Here is a 26,909-nt window from a genome sequence, read left to right as displayed (position 1 = left end):
TTCTTGGAAAAATTGTTGGGTTTTTGTTAAAATTACTTTTTGTTCCATAAAAGGAACACCTACAAAAAACCAAAAAAGTCTGAAAAAGATACCAAAATCTAGCACTCAAAATTCTAGGTTTCTAAAGAGAAACTCACCATGGGCTATGCTGTGAATGTTCCGTGAATGGAGGAAAGTCCTGTTGTTTACCTGCAAAGAGCCCTAAATGTTTAAATGATTACCAGTCATAGTGGCTCTACAGCCATCTCTAAACACTGTGCTTCATACCTCATCTTTCCCAGGGGCTTCTCTTAACTTAAGTGTCTTCACTAGTGCCTGAGAAACTATTTTCTTCCTCTTGTCCAAAAATTCTCTCTCTTCTTCACAGAGGTCAAAACCAAGGCGTACATCAAGATCCCAAGTGCTGATTACAGAAACGGGTTAAAAAGAAATTAGGAGTTTTCATAAATCTAAAGGGTTGAAACCCCTTGAAAAAGGGTGCGTGATAATCTTCTTTAAGCAAATATTCTAGGCTCACAGTCAAATCACTGTATCAAACACGAAACATGACAACCATTATTCAGTTAAAAAAAACAGAAGAGCATTTTTTGGTTAAAAGTGAACTTCACTCATCCTTACTATTTTGGTTTGTAGTAAATTCAATCCTACAGTGTCCAAAGACCAGGATTTAATAGTTTCATACAAATAAAATTAAAGTTATGATTGGTTTAAAGAAACAGATAACTGGGCAGGGGTTGGGGATGTCGCCTTCCTCTGTTGCATGGGGCACGGGTCACTTGCTGGAGGATTCTCTGCTCCTTGAAGTCTTTAAACTACAATTTGAGGACTTCAATAGCACAGATATAGGTGTGAGGTTTTTTGCAGGAGTGGTGGGTGAAATTCTGTGGCCTGCGTTGTGCAGGAGGTCAGACTAGATGATCATAATGATCCCTTCTGACCTAAATATCTATGAATCTATGTCTTTAGCAGAGGGGTAGAGTCTCAGAGGGAGGATGCAGGTTGAAAGGCTGGGTTCACTGTGAGAAGTACAGTGAAGGAAGGTGTCAGGATTCAGATGATAGTTTTAATAGGATTTTAGTTGGTTTAAGAGAAGAAAACATCTTACTGTGGGTTTGTAGATGAGGGCTGGATCAGAAACAAATAAGGTTATGTTAAGAGGCAATTAGGGATAACTTATAATTTAAAAAAAATATAATAGAACTAACAAAACATGAATATAACTAACCCTTATCCTGATCTGTTTTGATTCTATGCACTAATCCTTTCCTCAACTTTTTTTTTTTTATTTTAAGATTGTAAAGCTCTTTGTGCCAGGGGCTGTCTCTTCCTCTTTGTCTATACAGCTCCCAGCACATTTTGGGTACATTAGCAGTAGTTAAAATACAAAACAGCCACTTTATGTTTGCACATTTAGCTGCTCATTTCTGAGACCTAATCTCAAGGAATTTATGAAAAATTTGTTCAGATTTCAGGCCTTATCCTGAGACCAGTGCAACAAAGAATAATTTCACAGTGAAAATCAAAATAGAATTTGGTTAGCAGAAGAAAAATATCCAACAAGATTTCATTTTTTCATTCAACCCAAGAAAGTCTCTAGTAAAATGAATGTACTTCAGGAGCAGTTAACACAGTCACCCAGATCATTTACCATGAATGTAAAATATTTCCTCATCATAGGATCTGCAACAAACATACAAGGCTCTAACTCACCTCTTTTCAGCCTTTACACTCAGATCCAAACGTTGTCCCTGGAAAAACACAATAAATCCCTGAACCAAAAGGTAGTTTCACAGGTGAGCCTACTAACAGGGCATGGAGAATGCCTTCACCATTATCATCAAATATTATGCAAGATAAGCACTTCCACCAACAAAAGTAAATACACGGCACACCTGATTTTTTCCCTGTGACTGTTTTAGTGCAAATAGACTTTTCTTAAAAGCTGTTACACTAGAGTAATATAAAGCTGGAGGACAGGGGAAGATTGCAAGTATTATTCCTCTTGTGAACTTTTGGCTTTTCCTTCCTCTCTTTCACAATCTATTTAATTTTTCCCTTCCTTCTGCAAGCTGATGGGCTTTGACGCTTATTTTGCAGGAATCAGCCCTGAAAATAGCACTTCTGAGAAAGACTGTGTTGAACAGTCTGCAGTGATTAACTCTGACATAATTCCAAGAAATGCTGTCTTCTTGAGATGTTAATTTTAAAAATGACAGCAAACCTTGGTAGCTGTCAAGAGTTAATTAAGTCTTCAGTTATGGCAACACAGGCTTTTAGTCCCAAACTTCAAAAATGCTTACTTCTAAATGTTGGAACCTTTATCTCAAGAGTATTAAAATACACACAAAAATATTAGTGGATTACCTCTCCTAAAGGAATAGCCTTGTCTACTTTCTGTCCAACAGGAAGTGATTTAACTGGTATAGTCCCCTGTCCCAGAAGTGTGGTGTGCTTTTCCAGATCAGAGCTTATTTCATCCTAGTAACAAAACAAAAAAAAAAAAAAAAAAAAAAAGGAGTAATTCTACAGTCATGGAAAAATAGTTTTCATTAAAATAGTAATTTCACCTGTGAAAATATAGAATCAGAACTGTCACAAAGTGGAGTTATTCACATACTGCAACTCACTACAACTCTTCAGAAGGTCTTATGATATCATGTATTTTTGACCACCTTACAGGCTCTCTGTCCACCAAGCCTTCTTTCTTGGGGTTATTTCCATCATTCCAAACCTCTAAATAACTTCAAAAATCTAACTGCTCTCTTTTCAAAATCAACCTGCCACAAAAATGTTTCTCTCACCCCCAAATGGGGAGTTTTCCTCCAAAAGAGTTGCCCTGGTCTGAAGCCAGTGATGGGCAATATGCAGTGCTGTATTCCTAACAGCTTTAAAGACCAGTATATTGTGACCTGTTTCAAAACAGCACTTCATTCTAGCCCTGGAAGGTCCATTGATATCAGATTCTAGAGTCATGACATTTTGTCTAGAAAAGCTATTTTACTTCTTTTTGGGAGATTCATTTTTTACATAGCCAGTAAAGCAAAGCTCTTTCAATTCCTACAGAATTTGATTCATGCTAACTGAAGCACCTTGTACAAGGGAGGGATGCAAAAAACCAATCCCAATAGAAAAATATTTATGTTTAAAAATTGTAAAAATAGTTTTTCTGTAGCATGCATCTCACACCCAATATATGCTAGCATAGCATAAAGGTTTGATCTTTATTTATTTGCACAACTAAATTCATGCTGATAAAGCTTTTTTTCTATACCACACTCGGGTGGGTGGGTGGGGTTGGGGGTGCGTACGCACGGCACAGTGTGACAAGAACTTTATTAAGGTTGGAAATTCAAGCACTTAAAAGTTAAGGACATCCATACAAGTTTAATTCAGCCCCCTTCTGCCTGTGACGCAGTCTTTAATAATTACACAGTCACATACTGGTTTTTTTTTTTTCCCATTCCACCTCTGTCTCATTCACACCCACTCTTTTCTTCACAATTCCAGGCCCAGTCTCACCGGACTCGTTGTTCCAGTCTAGTCCTTTCCCACCCCACTTCTACACTGCTCCAACTTTTATCCTCTCTGCATTCAGATCAGATGGCTTCCTCCTCCACATTGCCAGGGTGCCAGCAGGGAAGGAGTCACTGAGAGCATAAGGGAGAGAGGCTTCCTTGCTCTCAGTTTCAGTGCCCAGCCTCACTGAAGGCAGCCATTACACACCGGATAAGTCCATTTTTGCCCCTGTAGTCCTGGGCTGTAGGGAGTATGCTCAGTCACACGGTAGGGATGATGCATGTGTAGTCTGGTCAGCACTAGTAGCTGTGAGAGGCTCAACAATGCTCAGTGAGGATGGAATCTCTGGAGATTTTAGCAGCTTAATATCAAAAAAGTCTCCGAGCATGTGCAAACTGTGATTTCTATAACTTGGCCAAATTTAGGCGGATTTTCACAGGGATGGCAAAAGGCACATCCTGAGACAAAGACCATTCAGTGCCGAATTTAATGTCCCTTGTGAAAAGCACGGGAGCACTACAGCTGTTCAAAGAAAAGGTCTCCAGATTTTTTATTTATTTTTTTTAACGTGGTCAAAAACATGTTTTTCCCTTACCTTGATCTCAGAAACAGCTGAACTGCTTAGTCTGAAATTTTCTAAAAGAATCCAGCCTAAGGCTGATACCCAACATGGAAAATTTCAGACTGAACAATTAAAGTCTGACAAAGTTATAGGCCACTGAAAAGAGGATCTTATAATGGGAAGTGTCAGGGAATCTTCATAATAGGTAGCACTACCATCACCATCTGTAACTGCCAGTACTCCATGAGAAAATTGCTTTCAACACCAGTATCTATTTGACTGCTGTACAATAGAAGAAACCAATTTTTGGTTTGCCAAAGAAATTACTGGCATGATTATCATAACCATAAGTCAGTGCAAATTACTCCTCAGTCTATTTCATGGACCAGGACACACCTTGTTTCGGAATGGATTTGTTCCAAAAGCGGTTGGTAGGCTACGTAGATGTCAACGCATATGCTCACCTGCAAGACAGTTATTGTTTGCTCCAGTTCCACTTCCAGGTCTGGACATATTTCTTTGTCTACATGGAAGACAAATGGGGTCCCAAAATCTTGATCATTGTCCAGCCTGCAGGGAATGCACAGCTGTTTCTCATAGGCCCCCAGCATTGATAGCTTGATCTGACAGCTCCCTGACAGTAGGAATGAGAGGTTTAGGTCAGAAGAGTCACTGAAACACACATCGAAAACTAGAGAATGCTATTAGAAGTAACAGCCAGACCACAGAGACAAAAACTGAAGTCCCCAAGTTCTCTTTCATATGGCACTTGATGGAAAAGATGCAATATCATTAAATTTTTATTTTTTTAACAGATTTATTAAAAAGCCACTTCTTGAAAGAAAGTAGTAGACAACAATATGTTACATGGACAGTGAAGCAAAGCTCCTTAGAATTGGATGGCAAGAGGCAAAATTCAGGTGAGGATCCAAACTTCCTCCAGGATAGAATGGATGTGCTAATGAGCAAGCAGAGAGTAGCTCTTCCTTGAAATACACAAGCAGACCTACCCTTTTCACTCTGCTTTGACTTCTCATCTTGGTTGATTACACCTTGGAGACACAGGCAGGGATGAGCCTACTTGGAAAAACACAGCTCTGGTTATGAGGTTTGCTTCATTTCCCCACTGAAGCATAATCCAGTGACAATAGGAAGTGGTTTAGAGTATTGATCCTGTAGCAAAACAGGAAGGGATAGATTTGTTCCTTCAAATGGACAGGGTTTGTAGGGCAAGGATTGCTGTTTTTTAACTAAAAATCACTTCCCTACACCATAACTTCCTCACAACCTATTCTACACAGCTACAGACTGTCAGGATACACCTCCATTTTTCTATTTTTTTATTTAAACTTACTAAGAATGTGCTTTGTGTTCAGATCCATATATACATATATATACACACACACACACGGATATGAACACAAATGGATACATTTGTGTGTGTGTGTGTGTGTGTGTGTGTATATATTACACTTCAATCTCTTTCCTCCCCAAAATTTGGGGAAACTAAAAGCTGGCTTGATTTGTATTTAGATCCAAATCAGAATGGAACTCAAATACAAGCTGAGCAAACAGCCAGCTTTGCACAGAAGGGAAAAATAGCTTGCCACTCATCCCACAATTCACAGAAACTGCACCATCTCTGCCTATGCAAACACCTCTTACACTGTAAATCTCAAAACTCTGCCTTCGAGTGACCATTTGGAGAGAAAGGAAGTCAGTTTCCCACTCCATTCAGTCCTTGGCTTCTCTGATGAGACTGCAGACAAGGGACTACACTGAAGTTAACTGTGCTCATTAAATTTTATTAAATCATCTACATTCCTCCACAACTCTACTGGTCTCCACAGAGAGGATACATGTCTACCTTTGAGCTGAAAGGTGTGATTCCCAGCTCATGCAGAAGTATCCACTCTAGTTCTGCTCAAAACAACACTAGGAACAGCAGCATAGCCAGGGTAGCACAGGTGAATACATACCAGCCCAGACCACCTGGGTACAGACTGAAATGGCTAGGCCAAGCCACCACTCATGCTACCCAGGCTACACTGCCATTGTTAGCATGCTAGCTTGAGCACATCGAGTGCAGGTACGTCTACGTGAGTTGGGAATCACACTTCCTTAACACATTGAACCAAGCAGTTGCTTAAACGGAAGACTGACATGCTGGGAAGTGTAGGTCCATGCTCTTATGAATCGGCCTATAGAATGAAAAGATTTGAGAATGACTGCATTAGGAAATTAATTGATCCCCACCCATTCAGTTCACGTACAGGCTATTAGGCAGCCTCAAGTTATTTTCAGTCACGATTTACCTAGGCTGAATTACAGTCAGTGACCTAGAAGCAAAATGCTCCATATTAGAGTTGTGTAGAGAATGGAAATTCCATTGTGGGGAGGATTTTGAGATTTCGGAGATTGGCTTCATTCTAAATCAGAACAAAACCCAAAAATTTCACAATTCTCCATGAAAGAAAATTCTTAAAAATATTTCATTTCTGATTGATCAAAATATTTCTTCCCCCCCCACACCTTGACACCCAATTTTTCTTCAAGATGAAATTTCAGTGAAACCAGCATGATTTCACACCGCATTCAATTTCAATGGCACTTCATTCTCCAATAGAAAATGCTTCAGCCTAAGCTTTTTGGATCATCTCCACTCCATATCCTCCTATCCTGTTAATTTTCTTAGCTAGCCAGTCCTTCCCTCCACCCTTCATGTGTGATTGGGATTCTTCACTATATAAAGATACCATTTTCATACTACCATTTTCTCTGGAGACTTAGAGAGATTGCCTGAGATCATGCCCTGTGGCTTCAAAGTTCAGATTCAGCAGCCAACGCTCCAGTGATTTATCCTATTTACTATTACTAATAAGAAATGACTGGACAAAAATGTATGCTGAACTTGCTTATTACAAAAGTTCAAAGGAGTACAGGAAAGGGGGGAGCAGGTAAGTGTCAAGTACTGGAAGATAGAGGGGTCAGCAAAATATCCACCGACGCTCCAAAGGCATGGTTTTAAAACAGCGTCCTTTCTTGGCTATGAAGCCATCTGCCCTACTGGAAAGAATAACCCCCCATCACAGGACAGTAGCCTAATTTCCAGAAATCCAGGTTAATATTTTTATAAAAGCAAATGCAAGAAGGGACACGTGAAGTAGAGGAAACGAGGTGCATAGATTTTGAGAACCCTCTAATTTTGAAATGCTCATCCCCTGTTTAACCACTGAAAGCTGCATTAAGTAACAATTCTCTAATGCATAACCATTATCCCCACTCACTCACCACAAGGACACCATTGGTGAGGATCTCAGTAGGGACATCTGAGCTGTGAAGGTAAAGGGTAAATATGAATTAGTTTTGATTTTAATTTGCCATTGGTCCCTCATTTTGATGCCCCTCACACCTCCCTTTCTATACTGAGTGCTTGGAGGCACCCTGTGTGCTTATGATCTGTAATCGGACACTGAGAATGACAGCTCAGTAAACATTTCCTTCGTAGGGCAATGGAAAAAATTTCACTATTAAAGGAGAAACTGCTTCCTGGCTTTGTGCAGCTGTCACGCGCACACACCGATTCCCGCCTCAGTTTCCAGAAGGGAGGCTGGTCTCAAATGGAAGGAGACCAAATTTTAAAAAGGTATTCTGGATAGGCAGGTGTACTGTTAATTGTACTACAGGAATTATTGCAGTAACCTTCCATTGCAAGCTAAGACTTCATCAACACAAGCTTCACCACAGCAATGGCAGATAGACTCCAATACAGTGATTTCCCTTATTGCGACGCCGCAGCAACAAGATTCCAGCAAAGTGATATTTCAGAGCACTGTGCCGGTGCCCTAAGGCTGAGGATATCATAGCCTTGAAGGCATTTATACCTAAGCTCAGAAATAATGCAAAGAATTGTAAGAGGTGGGAGACCATCACTATATTCTAAAACAGTATATTAACAATGCACATTTACATTGAGCAGTGTATTTAGAAGATCAGACTCACCATTTTTCTAAGTAGAACTCTACATCCAGCTCCTCCTGAGCCTTTAAAAAAAATAAAAAATAAAAAAATCAGACACAGAACAAGATAATCTCTGACCATTAGAAAGAATATGAAGCAGGTCCAGGTTCACCCAGAAGCTTTGCCTATAAGGCAATCTTCATATTAGGTTATATACTCGAGAGATTGTTTGCTTTTTTTAAAGTGTAATTATATTCAGAAATGTGAGCAAGAAAAAATGAAAGAGAAGGTAAGTGAGAACTTTTATTGGACCAACTTCTGCAGGTGAAAGACAAGTTTTGGAGCTATATGGACCTCTTCTTCAGCTCAAAAGCTTGACTCTCACTGACAGAAGTTGATCCACTAAAAGATATTACGTCATCCACCGTCTCTCTCTAGTATCCTGCAATGGCTACAACAGCATTTCAAAACACCAATAAAAAATGGCATATGACTCAGCTAATCTGCACCCTTTGGGCAGAATCATGTCTGCTTACTTCTCTGGCAGGCAATTTTTATTTGTTGTACATAAGCATTTTCAGCTAACACAGCTATGAGAGAGTGTAACAGACTAGTGAGTGAGTGTGTTACAGTTCCCACTCTCTATTCAATCTGCAGAGGATGAGAGACTGTTAGGCCCCCAATTAGAAAGATTTAGGTCAAACTGTAGGAATTTATGCTTTTAGCTCTGGAAGTTCCCAGTTCAATCCTCTGTGCATCAAGCCAAGATAACAGCCATCAAAAAAGCATGCACTATTCTATTATGGATCAACAGAATTACCAAGCAAGATCAAACTTAGAAATATTATTACTTTCTCACTACAAAGTAGCTGAAACCAAAACTCAGAGCCAAACACAGGTTCAGCTGCTCAAAAATTCTAAATACTTATTTTTGCAAACAAACCCCATCTTTATAATTGCGTGGCATGTGACCATCTCTGTGTATAATGGGTGATGATGCAAGAGGCAGAAAATGTATTGCGATTTTTAGATTGTAAAGGCAATTTGCAGCAATGACAATTAGAAGAGTCAGGTTTGGTTTTGTAAACTTAATAAATCTGGAAATAGTTCAAAGAATATACAGAGCCCCTCAGTGATTTTTTACAGCCACTTTTCCAAGTATAACCAAATTTGCATGCCAAAAAAAATATATTAATGCAATGTTGTTACTGAGATTTCTTGAAAAATAAAGGTCTCCACTTCTCTTCATTAGAGGCAGGAGGTTAGTATCAGAAAATAACTTTCTACAGCAATATTGGATTGAAACTGTTATGCTGTGCTATTTTCCACTATGAAAGAAGTAAAGTGAACTTTAATGCTATTCAAACAAATCTACTTAGGAGCTGGAAAGATTGAGTGCCAAAGCAAACTTACCCACCACACCATCCCCAAAAGCATGACTAGTCCCATTGAAGTCAATTTATACAAATAACGCTCCATAACTGCTTAAGCATTACCAACATCAAGGCTTTAATTTTCAATATACTGATCTTTGACTATAGCAGTTCTGCAGACTTCAACTAGGACACTCTACCAATAGTGGCATTTTAAAAAAAACAACATTTATAATTTAACTCATTATAAAAATTAATCTACAGTCATAACAGCACACATTTTCAAATAAGCTTACTAAGCCTCAACCTCATTTAAATCAGAGAGGGTGAGAGTGAAACTGTAGTCAAAGCAGTGGGACTGTTCAAGGATTTTTTTATTTTTTTTTTAATGGTTTAGGAGAGGTGACATTGTCTCACCAACTGATCACAGGACTAGGAGTTGGGAACTCCTGAATCCTAATCTTGATTGTTGTGTCCATGGGTATGTCACTTAGATCAATATTTTCAAAAGTAGCTGCTAATTTTAGTTACCTCAATATCTAGGCACTCAACTTGACATCCAGAGTCTGACTTTCAGAGGTGATGAGCACCCACACTCCCTCAACTTTGTCTGGGTGCTCAGCACTTCTGAAAATCAGGCCTTACATGTCTCAAGCTGGGCACCCCAGAATAGAAAAACCTAGAATCAGAAGCAATTTTTGAAAATGTTTGCCTTAGCCTTGCTGTGCTTATTTCCCGATATGGCAAATAGGGATATTACTGACTAACTCATCTCACAGGTGGGACATTAGGATTATTTAAGACTCGTATAGATGAACAGTTAGTGCGTGGCAAGCTGGGGTGTAAATCTACCTTGCACTAATTGTCTTTGTGGACCCTGCTATTACGTGCTAAAAGTTCCCCAGTGAATTTGGAGTAGGTGAAAGTGCACTAGGGAACTTATAGTGTACGGGTAGTATGCACGTGGACAGTTGGTGCACCATAGGCTAGTCCAAGGTAGTTTTACACTACGGCTTGCTGCAAACTAATAGTTTGTCTACACAAGCACCTTGCTAATATTTAGTGCTGAACAGTGCTTTGAACTTGAACCTGCTAAGTACTATATACATACACAGGTTACAGGGGAACAAAGTGAACTTTGCTCTCAAATCTGTCCCTACTTTATTCAATGAAGCCCTTTTGAACCCCCATACCCATATGGCAGCATGACTGGTTATAGCTACATATCGGCTACCTATGTTTAGTTTCATTTCTTCAGCGATTTGCACTCAGAGCTCATTGCTGTCTTTAACAGCCTTCAGCAGACTTTGGCCCATCTCCCATTCACAGAGCCCAGCAAGCATTCAGTAACAGATTACAAACAACATAACTAATCAGGAAATACATGTAGATCCTAACTCAACTGTATTGGACACTTCTCCCTAGGGCACTAATTTTCAGTTCCAGATCCACTAATCAGTTTTTCAGGATCACAATTAGTGGCCAAGACCACACTGATCAGGCTCTGGGAAAGGAGGGGTAGAGGTGTAACAAAAAGCTCTCCAGGATTGTGTGATCTGAGCTTCTATGTAGACAGAGCATAGACTACTACACATCTAGGTTGCCTAGATGAGGGATCATTACTCCTCACCAATAGCGTACACAGGTAAGTTTGCTTCTGAACTCAGCCACTCCAGCTTCTAAGCAGGATCCATTTGAATAGCACTAAAGAAGTTAGCACACATTTCTTAAAGAAGGCTGAAGTTGGTTTGTCTTCACCCAAGCCTATTGGGCATAATTTAGCTGAGGTAATGACCATGGATGGGATATCTTGTTGCAAAACAGTAAGATTGGAACTAAAGCAACTGGACCAATAGTAGTTGAAGAGTGCTTACATCTCCAGCACATGCAAAGTCTGCGAATTTGACTGAATGTAGTAGTTCAGGATTTTAACATGGGGATGGTGGTTATTCTTAAGTTTTGAACTTATTAAAATTGAGAGGTACCCTTTGCAGCAAAGAATATTTGATCCTTGCAAACTAATAATATCAGTTTAGATATGCTAGCTTACATTTTCATCAGTGACTAGTGATTTTGGGTGAATACATTTTTGGGAATCCAATTTGAGACACTTTAAGGGGACCTAGTTTTCAGAAGGTGGGTGCTCAGCACTTTTTGAAATACAGAGGCCCCTAGGGTCTCTAGTTGGGCATCCAAAAAAACTGAGAAACCCCAAAATCACTAGTGACTTTTGAAAATGTAGGGTGGCTGTCTTTGCCTGTAAACTAGATTTTCTCCAACATTTTATAATTGCTTCAATACGCTGGGTCAATCAGAATGCATCTTTGCCTAGGAAATTAAGAAAAAGGTACTTTTTTATAAAATGGCAGTTCTGAGCCAAGATGATAGCAGCTCTTGTAACATAATAGATAGTGCCTACATGCTGTACTGCTTGTCTTGGCCCACAGAGGATACAGATCCTTCTACACCCAAGAGAGTCTCCCCTTTTATCTTAAGTAGTACTGACTTGTGGTTTTGGACCAATAGGTCCCTATTTCTATCTATACAGAAGTCCACACAGATGTGGGATAACTCGTCCACAACCTGCTCTAGAATCTGAACTCCTGGTTACACTGGATTCCACAGGACGCGTTTTAGTCAATTGGTGGAAGAGAGAAGAGTAAGTATTGTGGATGTGTACTACTGGTGCTTAGTGAATAAATATCAGACCTTCTCAAACATATGCGACTGTGTCCCCCTCTACAGTTGCTTGACCGGAGAGACTGTAAAGCCCGAAGAACGAAGTGTGCATGGCCAGTGATAAAACATTCAGGATACCAGCCAGAAAGGCAAGGGGAAGTGCGTAAAAGAGAAGTGGTCCCTTTGTTTAAAACGTACTGGGAAGCATCTAATATCAGTGTTCCAAATAATGTCAACTGTCACCAAAAAGGCTGCCAAGAGAAACCAAAATCCCTATAACTGTAAGAGCATTATCAAAAGCACTCCACAATTTCTGCAATGAGGAGAGGTTTCTCTCAGTGTGAGCCTCTGTGTTGCTGTATTGAACAGATTTGTAAAGGTACTTGGGCACAGGGTGAATGGTACCAACCTCTGGGTTTAACTTGAAAGTGCGCTTTAAAGGCTGGCCTGGCTTTATACCCCCCACATCAAAGACAATGGAAGTAAGTTCATCATTTATCAGAACATCTTCGTCGAAGAGAGTCAACTCCAGAATGTTCTAAAACAAAACAGAACAAAACAGCACTCAAGGGATGGGTTGGAGGGGGGAAGATAAACACACTTGGTACCCTCTCTCTTTGTACATGGCTGATAAACAAAGGGCCATATTCATGTTAACAAAAGCAAGTTGATGGATGAAAGTGATATAAATTACTTAGTATTGCTATTTGTTTTACTCTCTACTGTTTATAATACACCCTTTTAGAAGCCTGAAAAATTAAGAGTCCTTCTGCAACAATTTTATCTTTCCCCATTTGTAGAATTTGCCCTGTTCCAAAGAGCTCATGACACAGTGGAGGATGTGGGCTGGTTAGCCCATACTTTGGATAGTTTCTCTGGAAGAGATTTCCTAATGTTTTCCAGTTAAAAGGAATACACAGGACCCAACTTGTTTGGAATTTCCTCTTAACTCAGCCCTGGTTTGCCCGAAGAAAGGACAGCAGTTTCCTCTCTTTCAGGGTGATTCAGAAGCAAATAACTTCCTGATCATCACTGCTACTGGGCAGAGGCAAGCCCAGCTGGGATTAACAGAAAGGTGCACTAGTGGGTAATTGGAAGACACAAAGTACAGTTGCCTATAAATGGCCTGTGCAGTAGCATTATGCTTCAAGGAGACTGTTAAACTACAGAAATGCTCCAGGTTAGCCTTAGCAGTAGCAGCCAGAACTTAAGCGTCCTCATGAATTAGAGGGAATATAAAGATCTTTGTTATTTTATCGCTTTTATTTTAGTAATCTAACTCCTACTTGTTTGTAACTTTCTGCCAACTTGTCAGAGTCATTTATCAACCCAACTCACGCTCCCAGCAGCCACAAACCACCATGACACAGGCCTGGTCCAGCTGGGAATCTTAACTAATTTCTGCAGAGAGGGTTTTGGGGGTTTTTTTTTGTTTTTTTAAGAGATGCCATCATCTTTTAAAAAAGAATATCCTTATTTATCTATCACTAGTGTCAACGTAGAGCACTGACACAGACAGAATTTGAGACATTTTCATCATTCATGTTACACTACAGTCAAGCTTCAGCAATAGACGACAATTTACTCTCTCTCCGCTCATGACTTTTAATTCTGTATTTGCAATAATTCCAATATTACAGAGCCAGTAAAACAAACTCACAGTCAACTTGTATATCACAAACTTATTTGAATTTAGGTGATCCCAGCATTCTTGCCCACACAGTGATATTACCCTAATGACAGACATTAGGGCAAATACAACCATGAGAAGACAATAGCCCCAGGCTGGGAGAATAAATAACCCAGGAAAGTTTACCTGCATTATCAAGGAATTTCCTGAAACTTTATGGGGCCAGTATCAGATTGCTTGATCACTGTCTATGATGGTGACCAATATTGTCTCATGGTTTCCTTATACTCCCTGGTCTGTCTGTATCCATCTATTGCCCCTCACTTTATGTTTTGATTGTAAGCTCTTTGGGGAAGGAACTCTTTTTATTCTGTGGTTGTACAGTGCCTAGCACAATGGGGTCCTGGTCCATGACCGGGGCTCCTAGACACTGCAAATATACAAATAGAATATTCATAATGCTCTCTTTCCCCCAGATGCATCAGACAGTACTAGAGAAAAAAAATCCTTCTCTCTCCTTAGCTGTGATTTTCAAGAGTGTGAGCAGTTATGAATCAGCTCTTTTGGTGGCTATGCAGGGACTTGGGGAACATGTTTGAGTGTTGCGAGCAAAGGGCACCTGCATCTAATGGCTCGTGTGAGACATCTTACATGAAATGACTTTTTTTTGTAATAAAGATACTTTGGGTTTTTTAAATTCAAGATCCTGCCACCCAAGGAGCACCAGATAATCTGATCTGCTCCATATCAAAAGGCTCCCCCTCACCTTGACAGCATTGTGGATTCTGTACTGGAAGGTTTCATTCCACTCTGGATTACTGGAGTTGTCAACAACCTGAGTTCGATAAGTGATTGGAGATGCAGTTGGTAGACGCAATTGCACGTAGCAGTCTGCCTTAGACACTGGAATGAAAAGGACAGAAGAATGGTATCAGAAATATTCTAATCAGGTATGCGTCATTGCTTTCTATATTCTATCATGTCACAGGATTGTGCAGAATTAATCAGAAAAAAACAGCTGGACCGGCTGGGAGAGTACCCTCATTAAGACACAAATATTTTCAACAGCAGCAAATTGAATTTCTTTTCACATAAATAGTTCATTTTTCAGGTAGGTGCCAGTGTTAAATACCACCTTCAAAGGGACACTGTTGGGAAAAGGGCTAGTGCTCCAAAGAGGTTTCTTCTTCTGAAATTATTTTACTGTTATTTGGACAGTGGAGGAAAAGATCTCACTGTGCCATTCTTTAAGTTATATTAGCTTATACCATGATCAGAACACCTTGCTTTCATGTGCAGCGGAATCCATGCCCTAGACACCTAATGCCAAAAATCAAACCATGTTTTTGAGTGCAACAGGAGTATCACAATACAGGCACTAGAATCAATCTAATTCTAGAGTACTAAGGTAAAGTGCAACACTCAGGCTGTGTAACATGCATTGGTTTTCTGTTCTTCCGAACACAGACCATAAAGATTGCATAAAGACAAACCAGTGCTGAGTTAAGAGGATATTCCAAACAAGTTAGGCCCTGTGTGTTTCTTTTAACTGGGAAACATCAGGAAATCTCTTCCAGAGAAACCATCAAAACATTCGGAAATCTCTTCCATAAAGTACCTACACCACAGGAAATTCTGACACTTAGATCCAAGCATGTGATCTAGTCCTATTCCCATTCACAATCAGGATTTCATAGGTTTGTGAATTCTGGCAGAGACACACACTACTAAGAGCTGGAAAGCTCATGTGATAGAACTCAGTGGATCATAATCTAGATTAGATATCCTCACAACTGTTTTAAATGTCCTCTTAACATAGATGAAGCCATGAGGACCTATAGATTTTTCCAGGTATCCCTGAAAACAGGATGCAGAATGCAGCATAGAAAGAAACTTGTTCAGGCAATAAATTTTCTTTAAATTCCCACATGATTCAGCCTGCAGTAAAATTCTGTTTGGGCCGGTTTTACATGAGTCATATCTTGGCCTATTAAACCCTGCAGCTTGCCCAGGAAACATGGCTTTCATCTGAAATGCTTTTTGTTAAGAGGATTGGTTCACTGGGTTCACTGTAATGGTTTCACTTTCAGGTCTGTGCAACTAGGCAAGGTATAAAGTCAAACAATGGAGCTTCAATGAAATACAAATTATATTAAACTGCCTCACCAAATCTACACAACTGCCATCTGCCTTCATCCTGTGCTTTTTCCTCCACAGCAAGGCACTCCCAGATAGCTTCATGTTTCCATAGAGACTGGTTAGGGACGTGGGACTTCCCCTTTTCCCATCCCCAAAAGGGAACAGTTCTAGTCCTCCAGCCAGAATACCCTCCAGCCAGGCTCCATCCCTTCCCCAGTGAAGTCAAATCATTTTGGATGGCTCATTCAATCCACTTCAACAATCATAATAAGGACTTGTCAAAGACAAAAAGGGAATCATATAGAGATAGGCTGAACACTTCAGTAGTCTACTCAACAGACCATCCACAGTCGATTGACGTGTCCTCGACCATTTACCTGAGAAACCCATCAAAGAGGATCTCCATCTCCCTCCACCAGTTGAGGAAGTTATAAAAGCCATCAAACAACTGAACTCTGGCAAAGTATCTGGAAAGGATAGTATCCCAGCAGAACTGTATAAAGGAGCAGGCTCAAAGGCTATTAAGGAGCTTCACGACATCCTGAGTAGCATTTGGAAGGAAGAAGAAATGCCACAAGACTTCAAAGATGCTATTATCATATCACTGTTGAAAAACAAAGGCATCAAAGCTGACTGCGGAAATTACGGAGCCATTGCTCTCCTCTGTACAGCAGGCAAAATACTAGCTCGCATTCTAATGAACAGACTCATTGCAAATATATCTGAGGAGAATCTGCCAGAAGCACAGTGTGGTTTTAGACCAGGTTGTAGCACTATGGACATGATCTTTGTTGTAAGGCAGGTCCAGGAAAAATGTTTAGAGCAGAATATGGACCTTGCAGTTTGTAACTGTATGCAGTTTTCAATTGATGTGACCAAAGTTTTTGATACGGTCAACACAGAGGGTCTATGGGCTATTCTACATAAACTGGGCTGCCCAAGAAGGTTCATACAAATCATGTCTGTTCCATGACCACGTGACAGTGCAAGTACTCACCAGTGGTGACTTTCCCGAAGCATATGAAATCTCAAATGGGGTGAAACAAGGCTGCGTATTTGCTCCAGAGCTGTTCAACTTGTTCTTTGCTTGTGTTCTCAACCATGCAACAAAGGACTTGGATTGGGGGATATTCATCCCTCTTTGATCTTACTGCTAAGACCAAGACACTGGAGAGGCTTCTCGTCAAGGCACTTTTTGCAGAAGACTGCGCCTTGATGGCTCAGACATCAGGTCAACATTGATAGATTTTTCTGAAGCATCCCAGCTCTTTGGCCTCACCATCAGTCTTAGGAAGTCAGAGATCTTGTTCCAATCAGCACCTCATTCCGATGCCCTAGTGCCAGCCATATTCATCCAAGGGACACAGTTGAAAAATGTGGATCAGTTCAAGTATCTGGGCAGTACTGAAGGGCTAAAATCCATATGCTGTTTATGTTACAACCTGATATATAGACCGTGTCAGCTCTTTTTAGAGGCCCAAAGTCCAGAGTTTGGTCAAGACGACAGAGGCCTAGCAAATAGTGAACAATATTAGCTAAGAAGCAGAACAAATAAAGGACAACCTTGCTTTTTGCTAAAATAAGCTGGTTATAATATAATATATAATATAATAATGGTCAGCAAGAAGCCAGGTGGAAATTATAATTGGGGGCTTTATCTCAAAGCTGCAAACAGATCTAAGGAATGAAAGGGGCCCTGTTCCTTCTGTAGAAGAGGTGCCTTCCTACATACCAGCCTTGAGTTTATGGAAGAGGTTCAAACATGTCAGTATGAGATATATCCTCCCTCTCACAGATGTACACCCGTCCTCGCCTTAGAAACACAAATGAACAACTAAAAAGCAATCTTTATTGCCATGTACTTTTCATTTGTCTCTTTGCTTTAACCCCTAGTATGTACCTGTTGGACAATCAGAGGAGCTACTTCATTCCTATGGACCCCAAATCAGAATTCAACATATATTTTTTATACTAACACACTATACATTGTTTAAAGGAAAACACCTGTGTACTAATTGTGTCATGAGTTAACCTGAAACCATGGGTGGAGACATTATATAATCTTTGACTATTGACTACTGTGCTTATCTTGTCTTGCTGCTAGACCTATCCAGGGATTTGGGACTGCCTACCCAGCCATTTCCCTCCACCCATGGAAAAATCCATATAATCCATTGTAATCAATTGTTTGGCAGCGTCTCTGAGCCTAATAAGCAAGGTGACACCCCGCCAGCGCTGTTCATAATAAACCCAAGTGCTTGATTCTACACGGTGTCCATATTTTGTTCCTTCAGAACCATCTCAATTGTCTGTTCCCTTGATAAGAAAATTTCCTCCAGAATTAGTAAAGCCAGTCAGGCCCTTGGCCGACTTCAAACAAAAGTTGTTAACCAACACAACATCTGTCTCTCCACCAAATTGAAGATCTACAGTGCAGTGATTTTAACATCTCTCCTGTATGGATCTGAGATGTGGACTCTTCATAGACGTCACATTAAACAGCTTGAGCAATTTCGCATGCACTCCCTCCGCTCAATAATGAGCATTCGCTGGCAGGACAGAGTGACCAATATTGAAGTCCTTGAGAGAGCAAACATAACCAGCATTGAAGAAATGTTATTGAAAGCACAACTTAGGTGGACCAGGCATGTCATCCGAATGGAAGACCACAGTCTCCCAAAGCAGATCTTGTATGGGCAAAAGAAAGAAGGGACATCTGTATAAGTGCTTCAAAGATCATCTGAAGAGCAGTCTCCAGTGGGCTGACATCAATCCCAAAGAACTTGAGCAAATGGCTTAGAACAGGATTCACTGGAGGTATCTGACAAGATCAGCACGTGACAAGTTTGAGCGGGATTGATTAAATTATCTCCAGGCTGCATGTGAAAGGCGCCACAGAGCTGCATCATCAAACATCATAGATACAGACTTCCCATGCCCTCAGTGCAGCCGACTCTGTGCATCAGGATTCAGACTGCGGAGTCATATGCATAGCCATATGAGAGAATTGCAACAATGTCGTCATCATCATCAGCCATCGACTACCAACATATTGTTGCAGAATCCAGAACTTCAGCATTATTGTAGCCTTAGCTGTATAGATACTCAATATTTAAATAAATTTAGTATTGGATGTTATAGCTAAATCTAAAAACAGACTCAATCTCAAAATCCATACTAATTAAGAAAACACTGTAAACCCAAAATGGCCAACAGGATTTTAAAAGTCATGGGGCTGTAAAAGCAAATATTAAAAAAGGGGAAGGAAAAATTAATCAAAATATTAGAAACAAAAATGGATTGGAGGGCACAGAACAGCTTTACTTTTAGCATCATTCATGCACATTAGGGAGTTAAACAATAAGCATAACAACAAAGGGGAAAAGAAAAGGGGGGCTGTAGTCCAGGGAGAAGACAGATGTATAGGGGCTCGAAGTAAGACAGAAAGTTTATGCAGATAGATGCAGGAAGGCAAGAGTTGCATGGTAGAAGGCTCTCTCAGCCACATTGGTGAAACTGTGTTTAAAAAACACAGTGAAGGCCCTGGCTGGATGTGCACAGGGAGCAGAGACATAAGAGGTACTAATTTGAATCCTGGCTCTATTTCAGTCCTTGAAAATATATAAATACATTTTAGTAGGAAAAAGTTTTATGTAAATATTGTGACAAATTTCCTCCTCTACCTTGGTGGGTTAGGCGTTAGGGTGTGGGTCAGACTCGGGTGCTTCTCCCTCCTGGGTAGCCTCCTTTTCAGCTGCTCAGGTCCGCCTACCTATGAGAGCGACTCTCTGGCTTTGGGCCAGCATTCGGGTTCCCAAGGCCTTAGCTGCCCTTCTTTCCCTTTTCGTCTTTCTACGCCGTCTGGGAGTGGAGAACAAATCTGGGGATATTTCAGAGAAGGTTGGGGGTTGATAGTCTACTGTGGATGCCTCACTACTTTCAGGGCTTCTCCCTTTCTCCAATTCGCCTATCGGGAGTAAGTCTCCAAACCCTGGGAAGTCCCTCCCTATGAGCACCGGGTATCGGAGTTTAGGGACTACACCTGCTGCTACCTCAGTAGTGTTCCCCTGAATCTTGATTTTTACTGGGATGGTGGGGTAATAGCCAACTGTCCCATGGACGCATGTTATCCCCATATGCTTAGCCCACAACAGCTGACTACACTTCACGAGCTTCCCCGAGACAAGCGTGATAGCACTCCCCGAATCAATCAGTGCTGTGGTCTCTACCCCATTTAGTTTCACTGGTCTGGTGTACATATGTGGGGTTAGTGAGACCCCCACAAGGTGGATTAGGGAGCATGGGTCTGCCCAGTTCCCCAGGTTACATTGCATAGGCTCCTCGGCATTGGGACACTGTACATCTATGTGTCCCCACTGGCGTAACATCTGAATGGAGCCCTACGCGTTCCCCGGTTTCTTGGTTTGGGCAGTCTAACATCACGACCCTCTTTCCCCTCAGTGCTCCGACTCTTTGTAGCTTCTGGTGGGCCTTCAGCCCCGCTCTTTTTCCACCTGAGCTCTCCTGGTTGGCCAGTCACCCGAGCTCTCAGGCTTGGTGCTGCTAGTTTAACCCAGGGTGCTTCTTCCTTAACTGGTCGGGTCAGCTCACTTGCCGTCCTTCGCCTTTCTACCAGCACGACAACCTCGTCGTAGGTGGAAGGTCAGTTCTGGCTTACCCAGGCGTGAAGTTCTGGAGGTAGTCCTCTCATGTACCGGTCGATGACAAGAACCTCTAGTATCTCCTCCGGACTCCGGGAATCAGTTCATAACCACTTTCATGCAAGATGGATGAGGTCATATAAATAGGAGCGCAGGGTTTTGTTTTCCTGGTACCTCCACTCATGTTATCACTGGGCCTGCACTGCAGTTATTACCCCAGATCTGGCCAGGATCTCTGCTTTCAGCTGGGGGTAGTCTGCCGCAGCCTTTTCAGGCAAATCATAGTAGGCCTTCTGGGCCTCCCCACACAGGAATGGTGCGAGGATGCCAAACCACTGTTCTCAGGGCCAAGCCTCCTGCAGGGCTGTCCTCTCAAAGGCCAGGCGGTATGCCTCTACATCATCCGCCCGCATCATTTTCTGCGGCCAATTGCTGGCCCGTATGATCTGCATCCCATCATGGCCGCGGTTCAGCTCTGTAAGGACCTTTACCGGGTTTACCAGTTCCTGCAACATAGTCTGGTCCATCAGCAGGTGATTAGTCTCTTGATGCAGCTCACTGCCTCCTGTTGGGCCGCTGCCTGGACAGAGGTAGCCTCCTGCTAGGCAGCTGTGGCTTGTATCAGTGCCCACACTACTTCCTCCATTGTGGAGAAAAAAAAAATAATAAACCCTCTCCCTTTTTTTTTCCCTTCTTTCTCCAAACACCCTCCTTCTTCCGCCGCGCTGTTCACACCAGATCCCCCTTCTGAAACCAGTTGTGACACAATTTCTCCTCTTGGTGGGTCTTGCGCTTATTGGAGGATTTGCTCACCTTGGAGCTTCACAGCAGCCCTTAGTTTGGCCATCTTCATGAACCCACAGTCCAGGTCAACTCTTCTTGTGTCTGACCAGGAGTTGGGAGGTTTGGGGGGAACCCGGGCCTGCCCTCTACTCCAGGTTCCAGCCCAGGGCCCTGTGGAATGCAGCTGTCTAGAGTGCCTTCTGGAACAGCTGTGCGACAGCTACAACTCCCTGGGCTACTCCCCCATGGCTCCTCCCAACACCTGCTTTATCCTCACCATAGGACCTTCCTCCTGGTGTCTGATAATGGTTTTATTCTTCCGTCCTCCAACATTATGCATTCTCACTCTCAGCTCCTAGCGCCTCTTGCTCCCAGCTCCTTACATGCACACCACAAACTGAAGTGAGCTCCTTTTTAAACCCAGGTGCCCTGATTAGCCTGCCTTAATTGATTCTAGCAGCTTCTTGAGTGGGTGCAGGTGTTCTAATCAGCCTGTCTGTCTTAATTGTCTCCAGAAGGTTCCTGATTTTTCTGGAACCCTCCCTGTTACCTTACCCAGGGAAAAGGGACCTACTTAACTGGGGCTAATATATCTGCCTTCTATTACTCTCCTGTAGCCATCTGGCCCGACCCTGTCACAATATATACTGAAAATGACTGATTCATAGATTCCAAGGTCAGAAGGGACCATCATCATCTCGTCTGACCTCCTGTGTAACACAGGCCAGAGAACTTCCCCCAAGCAATTCCTAGAGCAGATATTTTAGAAAAAACAAGCAAGCTGTGGGGATGCAGTGTTACATCAACCAGAGGAAATCCTGGCTATGTTACAGTTGTGCATTGTGTAAAACATGAGTCTGCACAACATTGGTCAAGTACTTACATAGATCTGTACCCTTGATGTTTCTGGCTCTGAGGACTTTTACTGTGAGGTTGTAATAAGGATGCTTCTCACGCTGTAAAGACAAGCAGGTTCTCTGTTAATGTCAGCTTCAGCACACCTTCCAAAAACATGCAAATATCAGGATAAGGGAATGAAGTGGAACAACCCGCACAGAGTCCACTATAAGTAAATCTTAGTTTTGAAATATAAGAACTATTTGAAATTGAGAAAGTGAAGACATAAGGTGGTATCTCTGAAGAAGGTGGGCGAAGGACAGAGGCAGAGCACCACAGTGAAGGGAGGCTGAGAATTAAATGAATTCCCATCTCACCACAGGTAAAAGTGATCTTTTTTTAGATAGTCAAACTGACAGTCATAGAAGAAAAAAACTCTTTAGGGCTCACTGTTGTTACAGCTCAGTTTCAAATAGCTTAATTAACCCTATTACTGCTGAGCTATAAATTAGATATTAACTTAATTTTTAAATCCTTCCTCCTAGCTTAGTGTGTCCCATTCATTTGTACAGAACACTTGAGCTATATTGCTATATCGAGCACAAGTCAGTTGGCCTGGGTTCTGAGACTCACTGCCATGGGTCTTTTTTTCTTTTTTGTAGTCGAGACATATCCCCATTTTACAGATGGGTACTAAGGATAAGATTCCTCCCCCAGCTTACCTCACAACAGTGTTGTGAAAATAAGTTGTTTGTGAAGCACTCAGATACTATAGTGATGAGCACCACAGAAAAGCCTATCAGGAAATTAATAATTCTGTCTTCAAAGCAGGGTTTGAATGGGGCAAACACTGAACTATGAAGATAAAACAAAATATTCTGTGCACTGAATGAGGCAGGGGTCCAATATATTAAGTGATCATGTAATTAAAGACTATTGCAATGCATGCACACAAGGGGAGCAAACTAAGGTTCCATAGACAACCTTAGTAGTGGTTTCAGAGTAACAGCCGTGTTAGTCTGTATTCGCAAAAAGAAAAGGAGTACTTGTGTTACCTTAGAGACTAACCAATTTATTTGAGCATGAGCTTTCGTGAGCTACAGCTCACTTCATCGGATGCATACTGTGGAAACTGCAGAAGACATTATATACACAGAGACCATGAAACATTACCTCCTCCCACCCCACTCTCCTGCTGGTAATAGCTTATCTAAAGTGATCATCAAGTTGGGCCATTTCCAGCACAAATCCAGGTTCTCTCACCCTCTGCCCTCCCCCCCACAAACTCACTCTCCTGCTGGTAATAGCCCATCCAAAGTGACCACTCTCTTTAAAATTTAAATTTAAAGAGAGTGGTCACTTTGGATGGGCTATTACCAGCAGGTGAGTGAGTTTGTGGGGGGGGGGGGGGGTGGAGGGTGAGAAAACCTGGATTTGTGCTGGAAATGGCCCAACTTGATGATCACTTTAGATAAGCTATTACCAGCAGGAGAGTGGGGTGGGAGGAGGTAATGTTTCATGGTCTCTGTGTATATAATGTCTTCTGCAGTTTCCACAGTATGCATCCGATGAAGTGAGCTGTAGCTCACGAAAGCTCATGCTCAAATAAATTGGTTAGTCTCTAAGGTGCCACAAGTACTCCTTTTCTTTTTGCGAACCTTAGTAGTGACATTTCCTAAGTTTTGAGCGTTTGTCTTTGTAACCTCAACATTCTTGTAATGTTTTTTGAGTGTAATATACATCAGAGCCATAATTAGATCTTCTCTTCCCCCCCCCCTCCATTCCCTCCTCCCCAGGTTAAACACATTTTGTTTTTGACTCTTTTCTTAATAGGTTTTTCTTCTTTCAATATCCCTAAACTAACCTCTCTACCTAAGCCACCCGCCTCTCTACCTTCCCAATACTTGATCTACAAGTTTCAGGAAGGAGATACAGGGCTGTATGTAAGATTATTTTCCCTTACTCCCTGGTGGAAAATTGCTACTGCCCTGTAGGCTGTTAAATACAGTAAGGATGTGGTTGCAAAAATGTCTGCCATCATGTGTGACGGAACTCTCCTGACTTGACACACAAGGTTCTATAATATTGGCATCTGGGAGATCACACAACATCAGCACACATCCCACTCCCTCACTTCACTCTGAAGGATGTCAGTGTACATCCATGTGTTGCAATCCCAATGATAATGATCCTCTCCAAAAGCCTCTGAGAAAAGATGTTTGTCAACAACAGCCACTCAGCTGAATCAACATTCCCCAAACAGAGGAACTTCCACAACATAAATTAAAGACTCAGGAGCATAGCAAAGATCTCTGCCAACTATGAGAGCTAGGTCTGTTCCAAGTCCCATGTTTTTAAGTAAACTGGCACCTTTCTTAGTCTAATGCAGTTTTATTTCATAAGAGGCACGGTGGTGTCATATTACATTACAAGATAAGCATGCACAGTAAACTCAGAAATTAAATGTGACATCACCAAGTTCGCACTACCTGAGTCCCAGGGGCAAGGCAGGCAGGGCCAGAAGAGTAGCTGATTCCTAGCAGAGCAGCTGTTCTATATGAGTAATCAATGTTTGTGAAACAGATTCAAGTGTGAGACAGCTCTTGGAATTGAGTTTATGGCCCAGGTGCCCTTTCTCCAGAATAGCATATTGCACCCTAGGTGAAATTTACTTCCCTGAATAAGTGACCTTTTTGTGTAGGGGACTTCACATTGCCCAGGATGGAATTCTTCTGGGCTGAGTGAATTGATAAGCATAACAAGCACAGAAAATTGCCAGGTTTGCTATCTGAGTTTGGATGAGCCTGAAACCTCTAAGTGAAACTAAGTGGGTTTGAATCTGAATAAACCAAAGGGACAGCATCTGTGCACCTCTAATTCTCAACAGCAACATTTCACTTGTAAATAGTTAATGTGGCAGGTACTGGCTAAAATTTCAAACTAGCAAGTCTCCAAAAATGACAGCTTCACACTCCTGATGAATCCCTGGTTAGACTGCAAAGCACTGGTGTTCAGTAACAATTCTGCCCTCTTGCCTAACTTTGCTCTTCCAAACCCTGTATTAAATATAACAAATTAAAAAACCATTTAAAATGAACAAAGCCACAGTTTTACATAAATCAAACAAGAACCAACAATGACAGGCACACAGCAAACCTCTCATGATTTTTTTCTGTAACATTTGCTATTTGCCTCCCCCATAAAGCCTCACCTACAATACAAATATAACCACATGAAGGAACCTGGTTAAAAGTGGGCTACCCCCTACCTTGGTTGCAAAGCAAGTATGATTCGAATATGTAGTCCAGAGTCTATCTTAACAGCAGCTTTAGCCTGGCTGTAAAACAAGGTTAACAGCCACTCTGCACTACATATTGGAACTCTTGCAAGGTAAGGAATAACTAATTACCAAGTTACCAGACATAGTTGTATTGGTAGTTTAGACAGGGGCTTACTCTGGGCTAATCCTTGCCATACTTGGTAGGATTCAGAGTGTAAATTCCCGTTAGCCTGGGGAGCGACTAAAAGGGAAGTGCACAGAATTGCTCTGCTTCTTTATAGTCAAAATAGACTATGGATGAAATCTGCAAAAACATTTCCTTAACTTTGCTCCCACTGAAGTCAATGGGAGTTTCACCACTCCTGACTTCAGTGGGAGCTGACTTAAGGCCACAGAGAGCACTTTTTAAAATTTCACCATACATTGCCAAACAGACTCCGACCTATGAAGCCCACAGTCTAGGAATGAGCGGCTAAGCCCAGTCGCTATCACCACCTTTGCTATCCAAACTCTGCTTTAGGTAGCTTCTCCTACACATGACAAAGGCTGTGTTCACCCTGTTTTAGGGCTGCTTTTATGCATGTGTCATAACTTTTAGTCGCTTCTCTCTCATGGGGGTGATGACACTTAGCACAAAGGAAGGGCAAAAGTTTACATTACCCGCCGGTGATAGAGCCCGGTATCCTTCCTCTCTTTCCTCTGGAATAGCACAGCAGCCAGAAGTGGGAACATTCGGGGTGACACCCTGCTAAGCAGCACAGCACGGAACATGGGAGACCTTCCCAAACCCTGAGGTAAAGAAACAGGAGTGAAAACACCAAGTCACTGGAATTTGACCAGCTGCTTCTCCTCACTCCTCTGAACTGCTGTAGCTTTGTCCTAAGTTACACACAGAGCTCTGCTCTAACAGGGAGAAGCAACCACTGGAGGGGGTGGGGGGGGTGTGGCTTGGAGTTACATAACAATCCAGTTTACAGCCTCGCTGGCAGGTTTTTCCAAACACTAGCAGTAAAACATAAGGGTGATAAATAAATTAGATCAAGGGAGCGGAAAGAGGGTCTGACAAGAAGCACTATGTTTTCTTCCAGACTCTGACACAAACTTGTTCTGTGACTCTGGGCAAGTTGCAACTTCTCTGGGCTTGAATTTCCCGGTCTGTTGAAATACAGAGAAATCCCTGTGTCACAGTTCATTAGTGTCTGCAAAGTGCATTGAGATCCTCTGATGGCAGGCAAAAAAGAAAGACTAGATAACAATCAAAGTTAAGAATCCAAAGAATTAAGAGGATAAGGAAGATATTTACATAATATTTATTATGGGGGGGGAATAATGAGGGAGGAAGCAGAGGAAATTAGTTAAAAGTATCAGGGGGTAGCCGTGTTAGTCTGTATCCAAAAAAAAACAACAAGGAGTCCGGTGGCACCTTAAAGACTAACAGATTTATTTGAGCATAAGCTTTCGTGGGTAAAAACCCCACTTCTTCAGATGT

At 41.7% G+C, this 26,909-nt stretch overlaps 1 protein-coding gene across 1 annotated transcript in view; it reads right to left on the bottom strand.

Moving 5' to 3' along the window:
* Positions 1–26,309, bottom strand: part of LOC311522967 (cytosolic phospholipase A2 zeta-like) — a 43,146-nt gene extending 16,837 nt beyond the window's left edge. The window contains exons 1-11 of the mRNA XM_084632592.1: positions 26,081–26,309; positions 22,187–22,259; positions 14,487–14,623; positions 12,500–12,628; positions 8,081–8,121; positions 7,370–7,412; positions 5,089–5,155; positions 4,543–4,712; positions 2,365–2,478; positions 1,711–1,748; positions 268–403 (exon numbers count right to left, since the gene is read on the bottom strand). Of these exons, the coding sequence (XP_084488718.1) occupies positions 268–403; positions 1,711–1,748; positions 2,365–2,478; positions 4,543–4,712; positions 5,089–5,155; positions 7,370–7,412; positions 8,081–8,121; positions 12,500–12,628; positions 14,487–14,623; positions 22,187–22,259; positions 26,081–26,191 (1,059 nt within the window). The 5' untranslated portion in view covers positions 26,192–26,309. The remainder of the gene's footprint in view (positions 1–267; positions 404–1,710; positions 1,749–2,364; positions 2,479–4,542; positions 4,713–5,088; positions 5,156–7,369; positions 7,413–8,080; positions 8,122–12,499; positions 12,629–14,486; positions 14,624–22,186; positions 22,260–26,080) is intronic.
* Positions 26,310–26,909: the final 600 nt, after the last annotated feature.

Source organism: Lepidochelys olivacea (assembly GCF_965140295.1).
Source record: "Lepidochelys olivacea isolate rLepOli2 genome assembly, chromosome: 6".
Taxonomy (NCBI): Eukaryota; Metazoa; Chordata; order Testudines; family Cheloniidae; genus Lepidochelys; species Lepidochelys olivacea.
Note: the sequence above shows the minus strand (reverse complement) of the source record. Positions and strands in the feature narration are given on the sequence as shown.